The 27,202-nt window shown below is 42.3% G+C and overlaps 1 protein-coding gene across 1 annotated transcript in view; it reads right to left on the bottom strand.

Moving 5' to 3' along the window:
• The window catches only part of GPC5 (glypican 5), a 595,791-nt gene that overhangs the window by 535,004 nt on the left and 33,585 nt on the right, over positions 1–27,202 (bottom strand). Inside the window, exon 2 of the mRNA XM_073347708.1 lies at positions 17,787–17,948. Within this exon, the coding sequence (XP_073203809.1) occupies positions 17,787–17,948 (162 nt within the window). The remainder of the gene's footprint in view (positions 1–17,786; positions 17,949–27,202) is intronic.

Here is a 27,202-nt window from a genome sequence, read left to right as displayed (position 1 = left end):
AAAAAAATGGTGGGTGTTCAGTACCCACCAGAGCCCCCCCAATCAGCTCCTCCCCCTCCCCCAAGCGCTCCCACCCAACGCAATGAACTGTACCATGGCATGCAGTAGGTGCTGAGGGGGGGAAGGGGAGAAGTGAGGGCGGGGTGCACTCAGGGAAGGGGGCAGAATGGGGCAGGAAGACGTAGGGTGGGAGCAGGGGTGGGAAGAGGCAGGGTGGGGTGGGGCCTTGAGGGAAGGGGTAGAGTGGGGACGAGCACCCACCGGCACATTAGAAAGTCAGCACCTCTGAGCTAGTATATATTCATAATCAATGTCTCTGTGCACCACATTTTGAAAGACTTTGGTGATTTGTGTGTGGAGGACACAATGAGCACTGGATTTATAGTACTATTTTAAGCTAATGGAAAAGCCAAACTAGAAAGAAAGTGTGTTTGGAAACATTAGAGAAACTGCAGTTAAATCCAATAATAAAACTCCATAAGTTATTATATTTGAGAAAGTTTTCTATATTCTGACTATTCAAGAAAGTGTCAGCAAATGTAAAACTAGTTCTCACCCTAAACATGGTATCTAATGAAAGACTTATCACAGTTACCCAGTGAACTGCACCACTGATCCCTTCTGGTCTTGTTGAGTGCAACCTCCTCCCACATCTTGGGCCTCAAGCCATCACATGGCTCAGGTTGGAATCGTGTGAATCTTCAACCGGGTTCTGGGTTGTAGTTCCCGGGTACTAACTACTATTTCATCAGCGGGTCTGACTTAGGCTCAGACCCTAAAGTTCTATTGCCTCTAATCAGTGACCAAATCCGCCTCTTAAAGGAAAGTATTGTTTGTTTAGAACAAAAACATTTCAGAGAAAATATATATTAAAAGCATTACACACGTCTAGATTATCAAGTGCTTATCCTGTGTGGGGATCCTAGTAGAACTAGCTCCCTATAGACTTTTCTGCCTAGCCTCTCTCTGTCAGCGTGTCTCCTTGTAAGAGTTCACTAACACTCTCTGGATATGCAGTGTAGTTGTATCTGTCAATACCAGGATATTAGGGAGACAAGGTGGGTGAGGTAACATCTTTTATTGAATCAACTTCTGTTGGTCAGACCAGAGCAGCGGTGGGCAACCTGTGGCCTGCATGGGGCCCATCAGGGTAATCTGCTGGTAGGCTGCATGACAGTTTGTTTACATTTGCACAGCCGCCCGCAGCTCCCAGTGCCCGCGGGCCGCAGGCTGCCCACCACTGGACCAGAGACATTAGATATCATGTTTTGTGTTGGAACCAGTTTTAGATTTACTGACATTTTCTTGAGTAGTCAGAATATAGAAAACTTTCTCTAATATCATAACTTCTGTAGTTTTGCTATTGGATTTGACTACAGTTTCTCTCACCAACAGAAGTTGGTCCAATAAAAGATATTACCTTCACCTACCAGTCACCCTCTGGATAGCCCCAGGTGACTCACCCACCTATGCAGGGATCAAGACTTTTTTAACATTTATAATCCTTTTGATCACTAGCATTCCAGCCTGATAAAACAGCTGCATCACTTCTGCCTAGAATTTAGAAGGAATCCTTTGTCTTTCAAGTGCTTGCTTGGGTGTAATCTGGAAAGCCATTGTGTCACCTTCCCATACTGAGCCCATTGAATCCAAGCATTATACGCATATAATAAATATTCCATTAACCCCAATATACAACATTTCCCCCACACTAACTGTCATAAATATAAAGGGAAAGTGTTAAGAAGCTCTGATACAGTGCTATATAATCCTCTTACCTGTAAAGGGTTAAGAAGCTCAAGTAACCTGGCTGGCACCTGACCAAAATGACCAATAAGGGGACAAGATACTTTCAGATCTAGGGGCGTGGGGGAGAGGCTTTGTCTGTCTGTCTGTGTAATACCTCTGCCTGGGACAGATCAAGAAAGCAAGCAATCCAACTCCTATAGAGTTAGTAAGTAATCTAGCTAGAATATACGTTAGATTTTCTTTTGTTTTTGACTTGTGAAATCTGCTGTGCTGGAGGAATGTGTATTCCTGTTTGTGTCTTTTTGTAACTTAAAGTTTTGTCTAGAGGGATTTTCTATGTTTTGAATCTGACTGCCTCTGAGATTATCTTCCATTCTAATCTTACAGAGTTTTGGGGTTTTTTTCTTCTTCTAATAATGTTCTGTTTTTTTGAGAATCTGATTGGAGCTTTTAGTGTCCTAAAAAACCCAAGTCTGGTCTGTGTTCATCTTGGTTATTCTCAAGCCTCCCCAGGAAAGGGGATGTAAGGCATGGGGGGATATTTTGGGGGAAGATGTCTCTAAGTGGTCTCTTCCCTGATTCTTTGTTAAATCGCTTGGTGGTGGCAGCATACTGAATCCCAGATACGAGGAATTTTGTGTCTGGGGAAATTTTTAACCTAAGCTGGTAGAAATAAGCTTAGGGGGTCTTTCATGTGGGTCCCCACATCTGTAGCCCAGAGTTCAAAGTGGGGGAAGGAACCCTGACACTAATCAGGTAACATACAATGTTCATAAAATTATTACACAGCAGAATTCATAACATTACATGTATCAGCTCCATGTCTGTCACAGACATTGCCTCTATGTAAATTCTGCTATAAAATCATGCCTTCTTTGCTTATCACACAGGAATAGAACAGCTTTCCCTCTAGTATTATTTATTTTGCTCTATTGTATGAGAACCAGTTTACTATTAAACACAAAGCATCACAGGAATAAAACAAAGAGTCAAAAGAAAGTCAGACCTGTAAGATAAATTTTATAATTATGGCAGGAAAAGTACATAGGGTGAGCAAGTAAATGAAGAATTCAATTTATGAGAAAGGAAAGTTTCAAACAATACGTGTTAATGATATACACCTGGCTTAACACCATTCACATTACAAATATACTGTTCTTCCCTTTTGAATTCTCTAGTGGATACTGGACTTAATTTGCCAAGCAAATTAAAACAAACAAACAAAACTAACAATATGTACAGGGCAGAACAATTTAGAATCTCACATAAATATAATGCCCTCTTCCTGGCTTCACTACCACCAAATGTTGTTCTGTGCCCAAGAGCAGAGTGTATGATTCCTAAGGTCAAATTTTCAAAAGCAGCCATTACTTTTGGATACCCAACTTGAGACAATTGCACCTGATTTTCAGAAGTCACTGGGAACTGTGTGATTAACATCGCTGAAATTGGGAAATAAAAATAAACCTGAGGTATCTAAAAGTTATTGGCCTCTTTTGAAAATTCTGGCCCTACAGCCTGGATTTACTGAGAGAATTCAAGATGATGAAAGTAAAGAGCACATCAGACTGGAATCTGCTATAGTGACTGAGCTAATGGTCAATTGGAATAACAATGGGATCATCACTGTGGAAGTCACTACCTTCAACAATTCTCCAAAAGCCCGGATTTGCTGACTTTGGTCATGCTACAAGACCCATCTTTCCTCACAGCCCTTCATTCATGGAAAAGACATAAGGGATATGAATCCTGGGGGAATAGTTGCTGCTAGCCCCTGTTTTAAATATCAAACTTTCCATTCAACCTGGACTGATCATGTGCCCTTAATACTATGTCTCATTCAGTACTGCTGGTGACTTTCCATGTGAACCGGAAAGATGTGAACAGAAGGAGGGTAAGTGGACTCTTTGCTGACCATTTCTGGTTGCCATCAGAGGGTACTTCCAGAATTCCAAGCTGAATTTGTCCTCTATTATTCTGCACCCATTGTTCTTTGTTTTATACCACCACTAAGTACATATAGTCCTCCTTCCTTCTGAATTATTTACTTTAAACAACACACAAAGTCAATTATAGTAGTGGAAAATTCATTATTTTTGCTCAAAGGAGTTTTGTGCAATGTTTACATTTTATTTCATACAATTACAGATCCTCTAAATTTTTCTTCATTTGAAGTTTTGTCAAAATGACTACTTTTTAACTGAAAACTTCCACACACAAAAGTTGATTTTTGCGTGTTTTGGATAGAAGAAAATAGTTTTCACTGAAAAATAAAATCCCAACAAGCACCAGCCAATTTCAAGTCCAATTTTGCATAGAAACAAGACTTCTTTCTCAAACTGTTCTCTTGTCTCTTGAAAATGCAGTATATAATTCCATTAGAGCTGGAAAATATGACTGGCTCGCAAATGTTTAACTTGGGCAATATTTAGGGCAAAAATAAGCCTGTTTATGTCTGTAACAGAATACTTGAAATCTATGTTGTTGCATGTTATTATGAATTTCACACATTGTTACTTATCTTTGTTTTCCCCAAGTCATGACATTCAGCTTTAGCAGCTCCATGTTCTATGACCACAATCCCACATTGACTTCAATGGGATTGCTTATGTGCATAACATTAGGCACATACTCAGGTGTTTGCAAAACTGGAATCTATGATTATAAAAGTGGATGCAGTATGGAAGTCTGGAGCCAGATCAGAGGAGTCATATCAGTGCCATGTTATCATAGTATAGCACTATCTTACTATCCCTATTTTAATTTTATTTTATCCTGATTAAATGAACATTTTTGTAGCATTTGTAGGTGTCAAAAATATAAAGGGAAGGGTAAACCCCTTTGAAATCCCTCCTGGACAGGGGAAAGCTCCTCTCACCTGTAAAGGGTTAAGAAGCTAAAGGTAACCTCGCCGGCACCTGACCAAAATGACCAATGAGGAGACAAGATACTTTCAAAAGCTGGGAGGAGGGAGAGAAACAAAGGGTCTGTCTCTGTCTGTATGCTGGTTTCTGCAGGGGATAGACCAGGAATGGAGTCTTAGAACTTTTAGTAAGTAATCTAGCTAGGTATGTGTTAGATTATGATTTCTTTAAATGGCTGAGAAAAGAATTGTGCTGAATAGAATAACTATTTCTGTCTGTGTATCTTTTTTGTAACTTAAGGTTTTGCCTAGAGGGGTTCTCTATGTTTTTGAATCTAATTACCCTGTAAGATATCTACCATCCTGATTTTACAGGGGGGATTTCTTTAGTTCTATTTACTTCTATTTTTTATTAAAAGTCTTCTTGTAAAACACTGAATGCTTTTTCATTGTTCTCAGATCCAAGGGTTTGGGTCTGTAGTCACCTAGGCAAATTGGTGAGGCTTTTTACCAAACCTTGTCCAGGAAGTGGGGTGCAAGGTTTTGGGAAGTATTTTGGGGGGAAAGACGCATCCAAACAGCTCTTCCCCAGTAACCAGTATTAGTTTGGTGGTGGTAGCGGCCAGTCCAAGGACAACGGGGGGGAATATTTTGTACCTTGGGGAAGTTTTGACCTAAGCTGGTAAAGATAAGCTTAGGAGGTTTTTCATGCAGGTCCCCACATCTGTACCCTAGAGTTCAGAGTGGGGGAGGAACCTTGACATGGTGGCACAGTGGTGGGATTAACCTGAAATCATTTTGAGATCCAGTTGAGATTTTTTGAACTAGAAATACAGATTTTAAAAAGGAATTTTTAGGAAGTCCAGAAAGCAGCTTTGAAACTGAAAGCAGCTTGGTTTCTCTCTGCTTTGTGGCATAGCAGAGACAAAAGGGGATTATCTTGTGAATTGCAGGTTTTCTTTGCCTGGAGGCAGGGTACTTAACTCCTGCAGGGAAATTCAGTCTTCCAACCCAGAGGTTTTTTTTTCTTTTCTTCCTAAAAGTAAATAGGGGGTGTGTGTTCTACCCATTTGCTTTTTCTTTGGGCTGGGTAAGCAGGTTTCCAAGTAGTTGGAGGTTTTTTCCTTTAATTTGGGCCCAGAGCAGAGACAAGGGAACTGTCTTTTTCTGTAGGCTGACAATCACTATCAGAGAATAGGTATTCTATTGCAGCACAGCAAAATTTTACAGCCAAGTTTTGTTTGTTTATTTCTAAACCTCGGGTGTAAAGTTAGTTAAAAACAGAGAGGTTAGAATGACCAAATCCTCAGCTCTACTACAGCTGGAATTAGCCAAATTTCAGGCTGAGGAAAAACAAAGGGAACATGAAAGACAGATAGAACTCATGCGGCTGGAGAAGGAGGTACAGGAGGCTGCCCACAAGAGGGAAATGGAGGCAAGGAAGCATGTGGAGGAGGAGAAGGAAAAAGAGAGGAAGCATGTGGAGGAGGAGAAGGAAAAAGAGAGGAAGCATGTGGAGGAGATGGAGAGGATAAAGGCCCAGCAGAATATACCAACAAACCCTAGCAATCCTTCTCCAGGTACCACTTCCCATCCCAGAAAGTTCCCCACCTACAAGGCAGGTGATGATACTGAGGCCTTCTTAGAAAACTTCGAAAGGGCCTGCCTTGGGTACAACATCTCTACTGACCAATACATGGTAGAGCTGAGGCCGCAGCTCAGTGGACCCTTAGCTGAGGTGGCAGCTGAAATGCCTAAAGAACACATGAACAAGTATGAACTGTTTAAATCCAAGGCGAGAGTCAGAATGGGGATAACACCCGAGCAGTCTCGTCGGAGGTTCCGAGCCCTAAGGTGGAAACCAGACATGTCATTTACCCGACATGCTACCACATTGTGAAACATTGGGATGCCTGGATATCAGGAGCAAGTGTTGAATCTCCAGTAAATTTGCCCTTCCTAATGCAAATGGAACAATTCTTAGAGGGTGTTCCTGAGGAAATAGAAAGATACATCCTAGATGGGAAACCCAAAACTGTAATTGAGGCAGGAGAGATTGGAGCCAGATGGGTGGAGGTGGCAGAGAAGAAGAAAACTGGTCGCAGTTGGAGCGGAGACCAGAAGGGACCACCCCAGACCACACCCTATTACCGGGGGCCGCCCAAAGCCCCACCTACCTCCCAAAGAACCCTCCAGACCCCTTATCGTCCCACCACCCCGTTCTCCAGCAACCCACCTCGCCCCAGTGACCCGTCAGCTGGACGATGTTTTAAATGTAACGAGCTGGGGCATGTAAAGGCCAACTGCCCCAAGAACCCCAACAGATTACAGTTCATTGCACCGGAATCACCCCAGAGGTCCGCAGGCCCAGATACCTCCCAGATACCCTTGGAGCGGAGGGAAACTGTGAGTGTGGGCGGGAAGAAGGTCACCGCGTGGAGGGACACCGGAGCACAAGTGTCAGCTATCCATGCTTCCTTAGTGGACCCCAATTTAATCAACCCAGAGATCCAAGTGACGATTCAACCCTTCAAGTCCAACTCTTTCGATTTGCCTACAGCCAAGTTGCCTGTCCAGTATAAGGGCTGGTCAGGAATGTGGACTTTTGCAGTCTATGATGATTATCCCATCCCCATGCTGTTGGGGGAAGACTTGGCCAATCATGTGAAGCAGGCCAAGAGGGTGGGAACGGTCACCCGCAGCCAGGCTAAACAAGCCGTGAGGCCTAGCTCTGTTCCGGAAACTTCTATCAGGATCCAGTCAGAGGTGATGGACCCGGACCCCAGGCCAATGTCTGCAACAGCAATAGTGGATCCAGTCCCAGAACCGGAACCAGCCAAACAACCAACACCAGACCCCGTGCCAGCACTGAATCCAGTACTTGCAACCTCAACACCAGAGGGCCCCACTGAACCTGAACTGGCAGCAGCCGATAACCCTACACAAGAGGCTCAGCCGGAGCCTGAATCCCAACATAGTGCACCAGCGGAGAGCGGTTCACAGTCAACAGAAACAGCTCCATCCCCTATATCGCTTCCAGAGGGACCAAGCCTAGGTCCACAATCCCATGAGGAACTGATGTCTCCAGCATCAAGGGAACAGTTCCAGACCGAACAGGAAGCAGATGAAAGCCTCCAGAGAGCTTGGACGGGGGCACGGAGCAACCCACCGCCTATCAGCTCTTCTAATCGATCCAGGTTTGTTGTAGAAAGAGGACTTTTATACAAGGAAACTCTTTCTGGGGGACACCAGGAAGACTGGCATCCTCAGAGACAGTTGGTAGTTCCAACTAAATACCGGGCCAAGCTCTTGAGCTTAGCCCATGATCACCCTAGTGGCCATGCTGGGGTGAACAGGACCAAAGACCGTTTGGGGGGGTCATTCCACTGGGAGGGAATGGGCAAGGATGTTTCTACCTATGTCCAGTCTTGTGAGGTGTGCCAAAGAGTGGGAAAACCCCAAGACCAGGTCAAAGCCCCTCTCCAGCCACTCCCCATCATTGAAGTTCCATTTCAGCGAGTAGCTGTGGATATTCTGGGTCCTTTTCCGAAAAAGACACCCAGAGGAAAGCAGTACATACTGACTTTCATGGATTTTGCCACCCGATGGCCGGAAGCAGTAGCTCTAAGCAACACCAGGGCTAAAAGTGTGTGCCAGGCACTAGCAGACATTTTTGCCAGGGTAGGTTGGCCCTCTGACATCCTCACAGATGCAGGGACTAATTTCCTGGCAGGAACTATGAAAAACCTTTGGGAAGCTCATGGGGTAAATCACTTGGTTGCCACTCCTTACCACCATCAAACAAATGGCATGGTGGAGAAGTTTAATGGAACTTTGGGGGCCATGATACGTAAATTCGTAAATGAGCACTCCAATGATTGGGACCTAGTGTTGCAGCAGTTGCTCTTTGCCTACAGAGCTGTACCACACCCCAGTTTAGGGTTTTCCCCATTTGAACTTGTATATGGCCGTGAGGTTAAGGGGCCATTGCAGTTGGTGAAGCAGCAATGGGAGGGATTTACACCTTATCCAGGAACTAATATTCTGGACTTTGTAACCAACCTACAAAACACCCTCCGAACCTCTTTAGCCCTTGCTAGAGAAAACTTACAGGATGCTCAAAAAGAGCAAAAAGCCTGGTATGATAAACATGCCAGAGAGCGTTCCTTCAAAGTAGGGGACCAGGTCATGGTCTTAAAGGCGCTCCAGGCCCATAAAATGGAAGCATCGTGGGAAGGGCCATTCATGGTCCAGGAGCGCCTGGGAGCTGTTAATTATCTCATAGCATTCCCCACCTCCAACCGAAAGCCTAAGGTGTACCATATTAATTCTCTAAAGCCCTTTTATTCCAGAGAATTAAAGGTTTGTCAGTTTACAGCCCAGGGAGGAGACGACGCTGAGTGGCCTGAAGGTGTTTACTACGAAGGGAAATGTGCTGGTGGTGTGGAAGAGGTGAACCTCTCCATGGCCCTTGGGCGTATGCAGTGACAGCAGATCCAGGAGCTGTGCACTAGCTACGCGCCAACGTTCTCAGCCACCCCAGGACTGACTGAACGGGCATACCACTCCATTGACACAGGTAATGCTCACCCAATTAGGGTCCAACCTTACCGGGTGTCTCCTCAAGCTAAAACTGCTATAGAACGGGAGATCCAGGATATGTTACAGATGGGTGTAATCCGCCCCTCTGAAAGTGCATGGGCATCTCCAGTGGTTCTAGTTCCCAAACCAGATGGGGAAATACGTTTTTGCGTGGACTACCATAAGCTAAATGCTGTAACTCGCCCAGACAACTATCCAATGCCACGCACAGATGAACTATTAGAGAAACTGGGACGGGCCCAGTTCATCTCTACCTTGGACTTAACCAAGGGGTACTGGCAGGTACCGCTAGATGAATCTGCCAAGGAAAGGTCAGCCTTCATCACACATCTCGGGCTGTATGAATTTAATGTACTCCCTTTCGGGCTGCGAAATGCACCCGCCACTTTCCAAAGACTTGTAGATGGTCTCCTAGCGGGATTAGGAGAATATGCAGTCGCCTACCTTGACGATGTGGCCATATTTTCGGATTCCTGGGCAGACCACCTGGAACATCTACAAAAAGTCCTTGAGCGCATAAGGGAGGCAGGACTAACTGTTAAGGCTAAGAAGTGTCAAATAGGCCTAAACAGAGTGACTTACTTTGGACACCAGGTGGGTCAAGGAACTATCAGCCCCCTACAGGCCAAAGTGGATGCTATCCAAAAGTGGCCTCTCCCAAAGTCAAAGAAACAGGTTCAATCCTTCTTAGGCTTGGCCGGTTATTACAGACGATTTGTACCGCACTACAGCCAAATCGCTGCCCCACTGACAAACCTAACCAAAAAGAAACAGCCAAATGCTGTTCAGTGGACCGAAAAGTGTCAGAAGGCCTTTAACAAGCTTAAAGCGACACTCATGTCTGACCCTGTACTAAGGGCCCCAGACTTTGACAAACCGTTCCTAGTAACCACAGATGCGTCCGAGCGTGGTGTGGGAGCAGTTTTAATGCAGAAAGGACCTGATCAAGAATTCCATCCTGTAGTGTTTCTCAGCAAAAAACTGTCTGAGAGGGAAAGCAACTGGTCAGTCACTGAAAAAGAATGTTACGCCATTGTCTATGCTCTGGAAAAGCTACCCCCATATGTTTGGGGACGGCGTTTCCACCTGCAAACCGACCATGCTGCACTGAAGTGGCTTCACACCGTCAAGGAAACTAAAAAAACTTCTTCGGTGGAGTTTAGCTCTCCAAGATTTTGATTTCGACATCCAACACATCTCAGGAGCTTCTAACAAAGTGGCTGATGCACTCTCCCATGAAAGTTTCCCAGAATCAACTGGTTAAAATTGTCCTTGAGATGTGGAAAATATTGTTAGTCTTTATGTACTTGGTAGTATATTTAGAGATACATGTGTCTTATTAACTCTGTTTTTCCTAGAGCTCCAGGAAGAAATCCCAGCCAGTGTTTCACCCTAGCTGAGATTTGGGGGGCGTGTCATAAATATAAAGGGAAGGGTAAACCCCTTTGAAATCCCTCCTGGCCAGGGGAAAGCTCCTCTCACCTGTAAAGGGTTAAGAAGCTAAAGGTAACCTCGCTGGCACCTGACCAAAATGACCAATGAGGAGACAAGATACTTTCAAAAGCTGGGAGGAGGGAGAGAAACAAAGGGTCTGTCTCTGTCTGTATGCTGGTTTCTGCAGGGGATAGACCAGGAATGGAGTCTTAGAACTTTTAGTAAGTAATCTAGCTAGGTATGTGTTAGATTATGATTTCTTTAAATGGCTGAGAAAAGAATTGTGCTGAATAGAATAACTATTTCTGTCTGTGTATCTTTTTTGTAACTTAAGGTTTTGCCTAGAGGGGTTCTCTATGTTTTTGAATCTAATTACCCTGTAAGATATCTACCATCCTGATTTTACAGGGGGGATTTCTTTAGTTCTATTTACTTCTATTTTTTATTAAAAGTCTTCTTGTAAAACACTGAATGCTTTTTCATTGTTCTCAGATCCAAGGGTTTGGGTCTGTGGTCACCTATGCAAATTGGTGAGGCTTTTTATCCAACATTTCCCAGGAAAGGGGGGGTGCAAGTGTTGGGAGGATTGTTCATTGTTCTTAAGATCCAAGGGTCTGGGTCTGTAGTCACCTAGGCAAATTGGTGAGGCTTTTTACCAAACCTTGTCCAGGAAGTGGGGTGCAAGGTTTTGGGAAGTATTTTGGGGGGAAGGACGCGTCCAAACAGCTCTTCCCCAGTAACCAGTATTAGTTTGGTGGTGGTAGCGGCCAGTCCAAGGATAACGGGGGTAATATTTTGTACCTTGGGGAAGTTTTGACCTAAGCTGGTAAAGATAAGCTTAGGAGGTTTTTCATGCAGGTCCCCACATCTGTACCCTAGAGTTCAGAGTGGGGGAGGAACCTTGACAGTAGGTCAAACTTAAAACATGATTTCTTTAGGCTAAACACTTTTAATTCCCTTAATCCTTCTTTCTAAATAATATTTTCACATCTATGAATCATTTTGGTTGCTCTTCCATCTTTTTAACTTTTCACTGGAAGTTTTCAAAAGGAGGCTGGATAGCCATCTGTCTTGGATGGGTTAGACACAACAAATCCTGCATCTTGGCAGGTGATTAGACTAGATGACCCTTGTAGTCCCTTCTAATTCTATGGCTATTCTCTGCTTCCCGGAGCCAGAGGGAACATGCAGAAGATTGGGTGCCAGAAAGTCCTCTGCACAGCCCCAAAAGATGGGGAGCCTAAAGGTGATCAGGGAATCAGCCCATTAGTTTTTGTGCTGTTATAATCTGAACCAGAATAATTTTATCCATGTAGTCAAGGAAATGTGAAATCATCAAGTGCTTGGATTTAATTTATGTATATATTTTATTGTGTTTTCACTATAAAGAACTTCAGACCAGAAAGAGAAGGAAAAAATTAAACCTATGCTTTGAAGTGACTCCCTATATTACAAATTATCTATAAAGCAATGTATCACTTGAAACCAGAAGTAGGAAATGGTAGCCCCTGCTGAAAAGAGTTTTCTGGTCTTCAAATCATTCTCTAAGAAACCTTTGAAACTGAAAACATTTGAATTATTGCCACCACAGATTTTTTTTTTTTAAACAGGAATGAACAAATGTTCGTTGTACCTGATGGTACAAGTAGACTACCAAAGAAAGTAGTTTAGAAGTTTGCAACATATTTTCTTGTCCACATAATTCATTTAATTTATTTGGTTGCAACTTCATCACATTCATAGCACTATAATCTCAAACAAATATGGCACGTCTGTGAGTCCACTTAATCCTCCTTGCTTAGATTAAAGTGGGCATTGGATCTATTTTGTCATTATAATTTTGCAACATAATATCATGATACTGTGTAATATATTTTCAAAAAAAATGCATCACAAGATCATTAAGGTTTTCTTAGTTAAGAGCATTTGTCAGGAAATACCAGAATGAAGTCTGCAATATTAGTCTGCAGTATATAATATAGTCTGCAGTCTTCCCTCTTATGCATATGCATCATGCTAGTATTTTATTACATGATGGTATACATTTCTAAAATAATACAATACAATATCAAGCATGCAACTTCAGCCAGTCTTTTTTTAATGTATATTATATTATATTGCACTAGGCCTCAGTTAACCCATATGTAAAACAGCTGGATGAGGAAAACAATATTTTCCTCATTTGACTAAAAAGAGGGCCCGAAGTGCTGAGAATAAAGATTCTATAGTGAAAGATATGGGCGTAGAATTCAGAACCTCTTGGAACCCAACCGTTCTTCTCTTTCCTTTAGGCCAAGAGGCCATTCTGGGGAATACTGCTAGTGACAGAATAGCATCAAGTGTTCCCAGAATCATTTAGAAATCATTTTGGAGGAACTAAGGAGACTGAGTGAGGTCTAGGCACATGCACAGTACAGCCTACTAGCACTTGGACATCAGTTAATTTGTTAACAACTTGAATCAAATCAAGCACATAGGTGCAAAGAACTTTTCAGAGGCTTAACCTGGTGAAATCAAAATAAATTTTCATCATGACAGTTAAAAAGGCAACTATCCTCAAAGACTATTTACATGCTGTATTTCAACTTTCTATGCCCAACCTTTCAGCACTAGAGCTGTTCAAGTTATTATAAAAATATCTTCAAGAAGTGTGGGAGAGAAGCACTTTTCTCACTTTCATTTTAAAAAAGTGGGTAAGCCACTTTTTGTTCAAATTTTGCACACACACGCACAGCAGTTTTGTAACAGATGTGCTGATATAGCATGTACCACTAATGTATGCTTTCAATGTTAATTTTAATTGGCTATCTGAAAAACTCTGGATTACCTTAATTTCTGAGACTGCTTGTTTCTGATATTATAGACAAGTGGTGACCTTACCATAGTTAAGGAGGCAGTCAGCTTCTTTTATAAAGTCCTATTTTAGCACAAACCACTACACATAATTTTAGCTTGGAATACTCATTTGGCCTGAAAACTGTCAGTTTACTCTGAAGACAAAGGAAAGTGTTTGCAAAGTGTAAAACAGTTTTTGAGTCAATAAAAATGATTGTGTTTCAAATTTACATCTTATATTTCTTCGATTCCCACTAACTCTAAAACAGTTTGCTGCACTGCTTCAGTTAAAATCTCCATGAAAATTCATGCACTAGCTATATTTGAAGAAAATAACTTGTAATTAATCAAAGTTATCAACCATTTTGTAGGACAAGTGGAAGTCCAATCATTATCATACAACTTAAGTTCTCCAATCACTTTCCCTCAGGGACGAGTGATATCTTCTTCCCTGTTGAACATTTCCCACTTGCCATGTTAGTTAATATTATTTTATTCTTATCTTAGAGGTAATAGAAGAGGTTAAGATGTATAGCTTGTTTTGTCACAATACACATTCTGAAACATACTATACATAAGAAAGGAATTATAACATTCTACCAAGAGCTGGCATGCAAGTGTTCTAATTTGCACTAATTAAAGTGACATGTTGTTCTCTAAAATACAGAGATTTTATAATAACGAACACTTGAAAACTACATTATAGGCTAGTTTTTACCTGTTAGACCGAGGGCCATACTAGTCTTGGCGCAGCATTTCAGAGCAAGCTTGAGGAAGGATCATGCCACCTTCCCACCCCCACCCTGGATATGCAAGAACTCCACAGCCTTTACGATGGTGAAGCCCCTACTCCCTGCCAGTGCATCTGAATGGTTCCATGGGTTGGTGTGGGGGCAAGCAAAGCCATGGGCCCACTTTCCTCCAACCTCCATTGGGATAACCATGGCACCCAGGGACACACAGAGAAAGCACCCCTACCAGGGCCAACCTGACCCTATTAAATAAAATAAAAATTACAATACTTGGTTTGTGGCACTTGCTCAAAATAAGATCATAGTTTAAAAATTAACACCAGAAACTTGGACACAGATGCACTGCTGACTTTGAAGTGCAGAACTAGGGAGACTATCAGGGTTGTCATTGTTCAGAGGAAACATTAAATCAAAGTGTTTGGGGTCTGTCCACTTGCAAGTTTAAAACGATGCATAAGGGGCAACCCTCAGTTTCCGAGCAAACATTCCCTCTTTCTGTGATAGAAAAACTGGGGCTCTCTTTGTTGTTTTGTATTTTAAAACAAAAAGCTGCTACAATTGATACTAAGTGCAATTATTGTGGATAGTCTCAGCAGAAAAGCTAAGAAATGAATAGGCATAGAGCCTGAACTACTTTCTCACTAATAAGAGAGGTCTGCCCCATCAAGGGAAGAAGCACACTGTGGCATAGTGCTGGTAAGTTTACATTGCTGCTGCCCATAATGAACCTACATTATAATCATACAACATGTATGATCACATCTTTAAGAAGGACATTTCAAAATTCTTCTATGGGATGATGCAAGTAATACACCAAAATCTTGCTCCAAGGTCTAAAGCTGAACTGACTTCAGGTATTGCAAGAGAAAACCGTGACCTTGAGAATATTTCAGCATTCACTTATGTGTTCTGTGACTTGAAAGACCCAAACACATATCAAGAACAGCATTTTAGGACATCTGGAATTCATGCAAGTTTATTTTGGTATATCTGGCTGTAATGGCCATACTTGAATTTAGCAATCACCTCAAATTTTGGGCAACACTGATGGTGATTTTCCTTTTGAACTCAATTGTACATTCAACACCCACATTTCCACAAGTCAACTCTTTAAGGTCAAATAAAGTTTTAAACCTAGAGTTGGCTGAGAGCTTACACATGCTACCGAATTTTCTTCTCACCTGGGTTTGAGGGGAAGTGAAGGTGCTATAAATTTAAAACAAAAAACAAATAAAATAAAGGGAAAGTTGATAGTAAAGAATGTCAATCAAAAGGTAGTAATTGTAGAAAATTGTAGAAAAGTAAGAGAAGCAAAAGGCTACAAGGAGGAACTCTTTGGCAAGCAGAGTTAAGGAGTTTTTAAATATATTAGAAACCAAAAGAATCCTGACCATGATTTTTGTCCACTACTAGATGGCAATGGTAGAATTCTCAGTAATAATGCAGAAAAGGCAGAAGTGATCAATAAACATTTCTGTTTTGTACTTTGGTAAAAATAACAGATGAGATAGTCTCATAATATGGTCATGATGATAACAATCTTTCTATTCCACTAGTATTTCTGGAGGATATTAAATAGAAGCTACTAAACTTAATAGTCAAGTGGGTGTGTTTCCAGTGGGATCCATCAAAGATCATTCCTTAGCCCTATGCTATTTAACATTTTTATCAATGACTTGGGCAAAAATTACATAAAATGATCACTGATAAAGTTGGCAGATGACACAAAAATTGGCAGAATGGTAAATAATGAAGCAGAGAGATCACTGATTCAGAGTAATCTCAATTGCTTGTTAAACTGGGCGCAAGCGAACAATAAGCATTTTAATATGGCTAAACATAAATTTATAAATCTAGGAACAAAGAATGTAGGCCATACATACAGGATGGGGACTGTATCCTGGGAAGCGGTGACTCTGAAAAAGATTTTGGGGTTGTGGTGGATAATCAAATGAAAATGAGCTGCCAGTGTGTTGCTGTGACCAAAAAAGCTAATGTGATCCTGGGATGCATAAACAGGGGGATCTTGAGCAGGAGTAGAGAGGTTATTTTACCTCTATACTTGGCACTGGTGTGACTGCTGCTGGAACATCCAGTTCTGGTGCCCATGATTCAAGAAAGATGTTTATAAACTGGAGACAGTGAGCCATGAGAATGATTGAAGTATTAGAAAACATGCCTTATAGTGATAGACTCAAGGAGGTCAATATATTTAGCTTAACAAAAAGAAGGGTAAGTGTGACTTGATCACGATCTGTAAGTATCTACATGGGGAACAAATATTTAATAATGGTCTCTTCAATCTAGCAGAGAAAGGTATAAAATAATTCAATGGCTGCAGGTTGAAGCTAGGAAATCTCAGACTGGCAATAAGACATACATTTTTAATGTGAGAGTAATTAACCAATGGAACAATTTACCAAGAGTCATGGTGGATTCTCAGTCACTGACAATTTCTAATCAAGAATGGATGTTTTTTCTAAATGATTTATTCTAGGAACCATTTTAGGGAAGTTTTATGGCCTGTGTTATACAGGAGGTCAGACTAGATGATCACAATGGTCCCTTCTGATCTTGGAATATATTAATCTATTCTTCCCTCTATAAAAAGAAAATTCAATATACAACTAATTATTTATTTAAAGCCTCAATAGTAAAAGCTCCTTACAAGTCAGCTAATTCAATTTTAAGAGTTTTTTTCCTATACACGAAGAGAAAAGACACTTTTAGTTTGAATAACTTATTTCTGATTAAAAGAAAAATAAAAGAGACCAAAGTAAAGGTCCTATCAGAAAGCACCCAGTGCATTTCTCCCCTCTGGTGACATTCATCACTGAAAGGAGCACAAAATGGCTGCCTGTCTCTTTAGACAGCATAGCATTGGATGAACAAAGGTTTTTGCAAAGCAATTACACCCCAAAACAGATGCGGACAAGAGGCCTAACACCTGAGGTATGTACTCAAAGATTAAAAAAAGGACAGAGGGGAAGCTAGTCCCGTAACCATGACAGTGGTAATTTGGTGTGAGGGTTTATAGTTCTGGAGCATGAATACAGTGTGCGCAGATAGGCATATTCTTGTAATCAAGTTAAATGTGAGTTAAGTTCCATGCCCCCAACTGCCATCCACATCACCCTATGCAGAGGACCCTTCACCAGTGTGGAGGGGTTGTGGTGAGAGAACCTGCTGAAAAGCTACTATACCACCAACCCTGCCAAGGACTAATTGATCCGAGGGAGGGCTTTGCAGTGTGCATGCATATCAAAGTGAAATTCATCATGACACTTTTTAGATATTCAAAGGTGTAAAGCCCTAAACAAAGCACCTAATTAAACCCACTTCTTTATTTTTCTCAAAGGCCACTAGTTACCAGTCACACACAATTAATACACACAGCCCATCCTCCACAATTAAATACTCTTTTTGATAAAGTACAATAAGTATTAAGAGGAACTAAAAAAGGTAACTTATCACAGATCAGTTTAAGCATCTGATAACGTTAAGAAAATGCTTTTTGAATAAACTTTAAAATGTACAGTAGAAAGATTTACCTTGAAAAGCAGCTGCATTATGAGATATTAAAAACTTTAAAGTAGAGCTTGATGTCTGAAGCACTTGTTGTATATCCTGCTTTACTACAATCTGGTATTTCTCCTCCATCTTTTTGGTACAACATGTTAGGTTTTTGGATGTACAAACTTGAAGATCAGCCCCTAGAGAAAGAAATACACTTTTATTTTCCAAATTTATCATTATGTGTACAGTGCATTGTGCTATACATGTTCATAGAATCAAAGAAGATCAGGGTTGGAAGGCACCTCAGGAGGTCATCTAGTCCAAGCCCCTGCTCAAAGCAAGACCAAACCCAACTAAATCATCCCAGCCAGGGTTTTGTCAAGCCAGGCCTTAAAAACCTCTAAGGATGGAGATTCCACCACCTCCCTAGGTAACCCATTCCAGTGCTTCATCACCCTCCTAGTGAAACCGTTTTTCCTTATATCCAACCTAGACCTCCCCCACTGCAACTTGAGACCATTGGTCCTTGTTCTGTCATCTGCCACCACCGAGAACAACCTAGCTCAGTGGTGGGCAACCTGCGGCCCGTCAAGATAATCCTCTGGCAGGTCATAAGACAGTTTGTTTACATTGATTGTCCACAGGCACAGCCACCTGCAGCTCCCAGTGGCTACGGTTTACCGTTCCCGGACAATGGGAGCTCCGGGAAGTGGCATGGGCTGGCTGCCAGTTACCGCAGCTCCCATTGGCCAGGAGTGGTGAAACGTGGCTACTGGAAGCTGCGGGTGGCCATGCTTGCAGACGGTCAATGTAAAACTGTCTTGTGACCTGCCAGCAGATTACCCTAACAGGCCATTTGCCTACCACTGGCCTAGCTTTATCCTCTTTGGAACCCCCCTTCAGGTAGTTGAAGGCTGCTATCAAATCCCCTCCCCCCACTCTTCTCTTCTGCAGACGAAATAATCCCAGTTCCCTCAGCCTTGCCTCATAAATTACATACCCCAGCCCCCTAATCATTTTTGTTGCCCTCCACTGGACTCTCTCCAGTTTGTCCACATCCTTTCTGTAGTGGGGGGCCCAAAACTGGAGGCAATACTCCAGATGTGGCCTCACCAGTGCCAAACAGAGGGGAATAATCACTTCCCTCAATCTGCTGCAATGCTCCTACTAATGCAGCCCAAAATGCCATTAGCCTTCTTGGCAACAAGGATACACTCTTGACTCATATCCAGTTTCTCGTCCACTGTAATCCCCAGGTCCTTTTCTGCAGAACTGCCGCTTAGTCAATTTCCCTTTTGTAACAAACATGACATAAGTAAGGGGTGGCCAAACTGTGGCTCACAAGCCACATACGTCTCTTTTACAGTTAAAGTGCGGCTTTCAGAGCCCTCCCTACCCCCAACCCTTCCACCCCATTCTTCACCTACTAGACTTGGTGGTGGGGAGCTTGGGACTTCTGCCTTCCAAGCAGGGTGGTGGAGTAGGGGCTTCTGCCCTGCACAGGGGGAGGGGGGAGTCTTGGGCCTTCAGCCCCATGGGGCACGCCTGCTGTAGCTCAGGGCTTCAGCAGGAATGGGGCTGAAGCCCCAAGCCCTGGCAGGTGCACCCTGGCTATCAAATTTCTGAAGATTGTTGTATGCAGTTCGGAGGGTCAGTAAGTTTGGCCACTCCTGACACAGGTGAAAGCATTACCCAAAGCTCTCAGAGATGTCTGGTCCTGTTCCACAAAAAAAACAAATGCATGTTGAATTTTTATTTACCTAGTTTATTTGAATACCTTATATGTTTTCCCCTTTCTAAAGTAATACAGAGCAATGAAAAGTGTAAAGATCTAAGAAGAAAGAAATTAATATTTTAATTAAAAAACTGCAGTGTATCCAAATGTTCTCTTCTAAAAATGGGTAAATCAACATTTCCAGAAAAAAGTGATAACTTTAAACATAGCATTATTAAGAATGTCTGTCTAAGAGTTAAATTCTGTTCTCAAATACAGAACTTTTATTGATATGTATCAAGAGATTTCTTAGGAATTTACATGAGAAATCCTCTTAAATCTGCCCTCTGGTTGAAAGTCTAATTCTGTTGCTAGGTTTACATGCTGGAGCCTCCTCGTGACAGATGGAAGAGAACCATAGGATGAGGACTGCAAGACTGAAAATGGGGAAATTGCCCAGGATAAAACTGACAAAACCTGATGTAATTTACTCTTGACTTCTAACCACGCTGCTACCCATTCTCATTCACCTTTCATTCCCCTGGCATTGAATCTACAAGACCTTTATTTTATTTATATAATATAATATGCCTTTAGCTACTTTTAAAATCCTATTTCTAATCCTCTCTGTTAAATCATTCCATCCAAGATACTGTAAATAATATTTTGAGAAGGGAGGCATACACTTTATACAATGAATATTTCATGAGAGGTCTCAAATCAGGGTGTTTAAAATGGTATTTTCATAAAAAGCTATTTAACAACAATTTAAGCTATTGAGGATTATATCCGAGTGTTCTGGAAAGATGGGCAATGAATGACTTCACTAGGTCAAATTTATTCTCAGTTACATCAGTGTAAATCAAGAATATCTCTGCTGAAGTGCATGGAGTCATAGTGGAACAGCAGATTTTTATATAAAGGCTTTAAAGCATGTATATTAAAACGATGTACCAGAATATTAATGAAGACAGCCAAATGCAGCTTAGGTGGTTCCCATTTCCCCAATCAAATTAATGTTACATTGGATAAAGGGTAAACAAAACAAGGATCTTAACTGGTTCAGTCTCCTCACAAAGAAAAGTGCCCACAACCACTGATATTGGCCAGTGCATACATAAATTGTCTAGAACTCCAGCCATGCATAAACAGTGCTATCACTTGATTCATGGAGGCAGGGATACACAGTACAACAGTAAAGATGGGGTGGGAAGCTCTTATAACTAGAAAAATCTTTTTGCTTGTTGCTTCAGAGACTAATCAGGTACACCTGGACCCCATTCACATTTATTTCCTAACAAGAACAGCCACCTTTCCAGTTGCCCTTAGACTTTAGAGCCTAAGTATACATGGTTTCCTCAAGCCACACATTCAGAATTTCTGTCACTCAGAACATGAAACAACTTGCAAGAACCTATTGTCCCCTTTTTATTTTTTTTTTATCCAAACTGGCCACAAGTAGACAGCCTTTAAAGCGGTTGTTGCAGCTGTCTCTGCAACCCCATGAAGCCTCTTGTACTCTGTCCCCAACCACTCCTATGGAAGTCCCACAAAAAAGACAATACAGCCTATGTCACTTTTCTTGTAAAGTGGGGAACCCCCAACCTTTAACAGAGACCGCAGCTATGGTAAGGGGATTCCCAAGCAGCATGGATCCAGTGTACCGACATCGCCAGGGGAATCATTATTATAGCTGCATATAGGAACCCCAATCAAGGATCAGAGACCCACTGTGCTAGGTAATGTTCAGACAAATAACAAAAGAGACAATCCTTGCCCCAGAGAGCTCAGAAGCTACATAAGGGACAGGATGCAACAGCTGGATGAAAAATACAAATGGGACGGGGAAGGGGATAGGTTGGAAAGATGAGGTAATAAAACAAAAACAGTTTAACAGAAGTCACAGCTTGCCACTTGCTTATCCAATGCCAGATGGGAGTGATTTGTTCATTCTCATGACAAATACATATTGTGGAGAAATATCCTTGCTTTTTATTGTGTTTACTGCAAATTGTGTGGGGAAATTCTGGATGGATCTCAGAGAGGTTGGAACAGTTTACTGCACATTTCCTTATGGCACGGGCTCTTACAGTTGTTATAAACATTTTTACAAGATACATGTTAACTCACAAACTGAATATTGTAGAGGGGAGGAGGGGTTAAACAGGATCTTAGCCTTTCTACATCTCGGATCATATACAGTAGAACCTCAGAGTTACGAACACCTTGGGAATGGAGGTTGTTGTAACTCAGAGATGTTCATAACTCTGAACAAAACATTATGGTTGTTCTTTCAACAGTTTACAACTGAACATTGACTTAATACAGCTTTGAAACTTTACTATGCAGAAAAAAATGCTGCTTTCCCTTTCTTTTTTTTAGTAGTTTACATAGAACACAGTACTGTACTGTAGTTCCTTTTTTTTTTTTTTTTTGGTCTCAGCCGCTGCCCAGTTGTGTACTTCCGGTTACAAATGAGGTCTGTAGTTGACTGGTCAGTTCATAACTCTGATGTTCATAACTCTGAGGTTCTACTGTAGTGGCATCAGTTTTTAGGCAGAACTAATTCAGTTCATTGGAGGACTTCCTTCAGAAATCAATAATACTGTGCAGTCTTTCTGATTTTCACCATGAAGAGAAACATCTGACTCCATGTAAAGAAATCCAGCTATTGAGCCATACCAATAAAATGTGTTCTACACTAAATCTCTCCTGCAGACATAAGCAGAGGTGCATCTCATTGTTCCAGAGGATATAAGCATCCCAGATGCATGCAGAAGTCACAACTTTGAAACTCTCTTGTGTATTACCATAAAGGAGAAGAATGTAACTTTTGGTTTTGAAAACTGATTGATGCAAGTGACATGCCAACGAATATGTTTGCAGCAGGTTTCTGAAAGATTAAGACATGCAGACAAGTACATCTACAAAAGGCTGAAAACCTTCCTTTCCCCACAAACCGAAGAGCAAACTTTTAGTCTCCTAATGCTAATCTGAATTGCTGATCTTTTCCAAAATCTTACTGTATTCAGACCCTACAAGTATTATTTTCAAAGTGTTCTGACATCAGCTTAAGATATCTTTGCCTTCAAACCATCTGATGATTTGGTGACCCTTCACTCAGGTCATCTATTTTAAACTATGCAATTTCTGCTATCCCTGCTTACAAAGTTTGATAACTTTGCTGAGCAGGTCCTCCCTAGATCGCTTGCCACCTGAAAACTTAAAACATCCCACCCTCCGACACTCTGGTGTCAGCAACAGAACCAAAACAAAACTACATTATGCAGGTCACAATGCTGGTAGTGTTTGTAATAAGGCTTCCAGGCCTCCGGAATGCTTGGTTGAAAAGGGACTCTGTCGGCTCCAGTTGGCGATGCAGCTGGGGCCCAGGGCTAAAGCAGGCTCACTGCCTGCCCTAATTCCGCGCAGTACCCGGAAGCGGCCACCAGGTCTTTGCAGCCCCTAGACCCATGAGCAGCCAGGGAGGCTCCATGCACTGCCCCTGCCCCAAGGCCAGAAACTGCAACCAATCAGAGCTGCAGGGCCTGGCTTCTCATTCATCTACAGGCTGCAGGGACCTGGATGCCCGCTTCCCGGGAACCATCGTAAGCATCACTGGGATCCCGCACCCTGAGCCTGGAGTCCCCTCCTGCCCCCAAACTCCCTCCTGGAGCCCGCACCCACACTCAACATGCCAACTCCCTGCCCCAGACCCCTTCCTTTACCCAAACCCCTCATCCCTCAGAGTCCACACCCCCAGCCAGCATCCTCACCCCATCCCCACACTCCAACCTCCTGCCCCAGGCCGGAGCCCTCTCCTGCATCCTGAACCCCTAATTTCTGGCCCAACCCGGAGCCCGCACCCGCAGCCCACACCCCAACCTCCTGCCCCAGCCCAGTGAAAGTGAGTGAGGGTGGGAGAGAGTGAGCAACAGAGGGAGGGAGGGAAGATGGAGCAAGTGGGGGCGTGGCCTCAGAGAAGGGGCGGGGCGTTGGGGTGGGTCAGGGCAGGGCAGGGGTATTCAGTGTTTCTGTGCACTGTATTTCCTAAAGTAAAAACAGGATGGCTGGGGCTCACCTGGGCCTGAGCACCCCTCCCTGCTGCCCACAGGGCTCGCCAGAGCCACACACATACACACACTGCCCAGGTTGACCTCCCCCCACCTCTATGCCCCATACCCCCGTCCCCCACGGCTGAGGATGGGGCTGATCCCCGAGCCCCCTGCTGCCCACAAGAGCTGAGGCCCCGTCCCAGGCCTGTGCCACCCACGGGTGGGCCTGACACCATCCTCTCCCAAGCCCTATGGTGCCTGCGGCTGGGACTGAGCGCCTGAGCCCAGGCCACCTTGCCTAGAACATTAAGCAAGGAAGACAAAGTTGGAATTCAAACAAAGTGGAAGTCTGCTTGCTTATATCTGTAGTTGTTACTCGTTTCTTAAATAAGTGCCACTTGTTTAAGAATTGGGATTCCATATATCACAACAGTGGTGAGGGCATCAGTAAGTTGCTGGGAAGAGAGATCAGACTAAAAGTAGAATGGGTCAGGAGAATGGATTAGGGATGCACAACTCTTTTAAATCAAGAAATTCCATGTTAAGAGCTATGCTAATGCAATGTTTAGATTGGGAGTAAGTTCGTAAAACATTCAAATCAGGACATTTAAAAGCTACAATTCCCACACCAAGGATGATTTCTGTTACAGTGAACGTATCTAAAACACATACATTTGGCATAATTCTACATACAGTATGCTTCATGCAGAGCATTTCAGAGTTGACACTGTTCATGGAAATCTAATTTTTTTAATTTTGTCACTTTTAAATCCTCAATCTTATCATTGCATACACATACTGTTGTGATAAATACCATTTCATGTGGCTAACAATTAAACTGATTGAAAATTTAGAATATTCCTTACAAAATAACATACCGTTAAAATAGCAAGCAACAAACTTATCTAATATACCACCCACCAAAAAACAAATTACTGGAGCAGTAACAGACCTGCAGCAATATTTACTAATCACAACAGGCAGGTTTATGCACATATCCTGAGCATAGTTTTCATTCACTCTCTCTTTTAATTCTCAGTAAAAAATCACTCAGCGAATACCACCATGGGAGAGGAGTTGAGGCCTAGTTTGCAGCATGCCAGCTGTCAAGTACTTGACAAACACAAGAGAAAAATATGTTTACAATGTTTGCACCACTGCACTCCTAACTACCATTTTTCTTTGCTATGGGACGCTAGTTTGTTAGTATTATCTTATCTAACAATAACAAAGTTCTTGTGCTTATTATTCAAATTAATATGTCATTTATAATTATGCTGATCTCGGACTTTCTAAAGGTGGGAACATTGTGCTTGAGTAATTAAGAAAAGATTCAATGCAAAATTTATTTAAAATGTATTTTCTTGTTATTTGTTCCTCTTTGTTAGTCTGTCTTTTTTTAAAATAAAAAGAATTTTTAATTTAAAATTAAAGAAATCTGTTGATTATATGTTTGGAAAATAAGATGACATGACAATATTTATTTCTTACCTCAACCACCATACTTGGACCTGGCAGCATAATGCCCAATAAAACAGAACAAAAAGATAAAATTCATCGGCCTAGTCTAATGTTGGATCCAAGAAGGGACTTCGGCTTTGCTACAGTGAGCATCATGGCACGTTTTAGGGACCTCAGGAAAAAAATCACAGGAACAGCACTGCAACCCACAAAGCTGATTTTAAGCACCAAGGCTCCTTCTACAATGAATGGGAAAAGACAGACCCCGTAAGAATGTGAGCCACAAGAGCCACCATGCTAGTCAGGGAGCGATCTAAGCTAACCAATGGGAAATGCTGACAACAAGGATGTGCCCCCCTACCCCACTCTTGAAGATAGGCACCTAAGTCCAGGCTGCAGGGAGGTGTCTATCTCTGCTTAGTGTCCCAGGAATGGTAACCTGCTAATTTATACTCAGGTGACTAAGGCGTTGCTTTTGGGAATAAATTAGGGGCCTGCCAGACTTCACACAAAACAACCAGAGAAGGAGGTGATGTCACATTATAACTTTTAGCCTGTCATTCTTACTCTCTTGCTCTTTGGCCCAATGACTATTTAAGTATTTATCCACAGTAGAACAGTCATGAGTGGGAGAGAGAGAGAATGATTCTGTAGTCCAGTGGTTAGGGCACTCCATAGGAGGTGGGAGACCCAGGGTCTAGTCCCCATGCTCCAAATCATTCGTTCGTTATTTATCCACTGTGGAACAGTTTCAACAGGTGAGACTAAGAGACCCTCATATCAAAATATCTCAAAGCTCCATGCTAGGGCATTCTCCTGAGAGGTGGGATGACCCTGTTCAAATCTTTTCTTCCCCTCCATCAGATGGGGGAATTGAACCTGGATCTCCCAGGATCCCAGATGAGTGCTCTAACCACCGGGCTAAAAGTTATAAAGGGGGCACCACCTCCCTCTCCTAGATTTTGAATGGGACCTGGTCTGGGATGCAGCCACTAAGCACGCCTGCCAGACCAGGCCCTACACGTGACTTAGGCAGCCAATACCTATCTTTCTCCAGTTTGTACATGGCTCTGGATCTTAGGTGGGAGCTAGGTGCCCGGACACCTAGAGTTAGGCAGCAGCGCACATGCCCAGAGGCAAAAACAGAGGCACCAAAGGAACTTCTACCCTGAAAACACAGGCAGTGAGAGTTTAGGCAACTATAGGGTTCAGTGGGAGTTCTGTGGATCACAGTGGAGCCAACATTGATACTTAGCACCTAAACACCTTTGTGAATCTGGACCAAAGTTTCAAACCTTCACGGTTGCAGAGTAAAACCTGAAAGACACGAACGCCAGAAGGCGTGTACCCCAAAGACACAAACACCAGAAGGCAAAGAAAAAGAACCTTCTTAAACCAATCTCATGATTTCTGGGGACCTGACTCATGATTTTTAAATACTAAGGTTTGACACTACTGTTGATCACATTGCCATTATAACAATGGCAATCTTTCCATTGACTTCAGTGGGAGTTGCATTGGGCCCTATTTGAACAAAGGAAACATCCTACTAGAGGAATATAGATTTTTGAGTATCTGAATCTGAAATAGAGTGGAAACAGTTTGGGATAGAAAGACTTGACCACTGTCACTCCACACTTCTCAGTATTAGGGCCAACTGTCTTAAACTAAAATACTAACGACATAAATCAGGAAGTGGGAAATCAGTATAAAGGGAGAGGGCAATAACAGTCAGAATGACTTGTGTAAACTAATAAAATAGTTCCATATACAATTCAGCATAAAGATTTACAGTGTGGATATAGGCCATAATCATTTCTAAGTCACCTCTCTAGAGTGAGGAATATTTTAAACCTAGTGCAGCACTTTTTCCCAAAAGTAACATGAGGAAATGCAAGAGTGCTTCTTCCCAGAAAACCTGACATAATGAAGTATTTTGGTCCAATAGGACAGCAAATGGACTACCCAAGAAGCCAGCAGCTGAATGTTTAGGTATGAGTTTGACCCTGGTTATTACATCTGTGACAGAGTAGGATAGGTCTGGGTCAAATTGTGACCTCACTTTGTATAGTGAGCTCCATTTGGATTGAGGAACTCCATTGTTTGCTATATGTTGAACTTAAGTCTAACGTCATCTAAGTCATTATGATGATATATTCCAGACAGTTACCCAACCCAGAAAAGTTTCTTGACAACTAGTTGAAAGACTATGACTGAGAAA

The sequence above is a fragment of the Lepidochelys kempii genome, chromosome 1 (assembly GCF_965140265.1).
Source record: "Lepidochelys kempii isolate rLepKem1 chromosome 1, rLepKem1.hap2, whole genome shotgun sequence".
Taxonomy (NCBI): domain Eukaryota; kingdom Metazoa; phylum Chordata; order Testudines; family Cheloniidae; genus Lepidochelys; species Lepidochelys kempii.
Note: the sequence above shows the minus strand (reverse complement) of the source record. Positions and strands in the feature narration are given on the sequence as shown.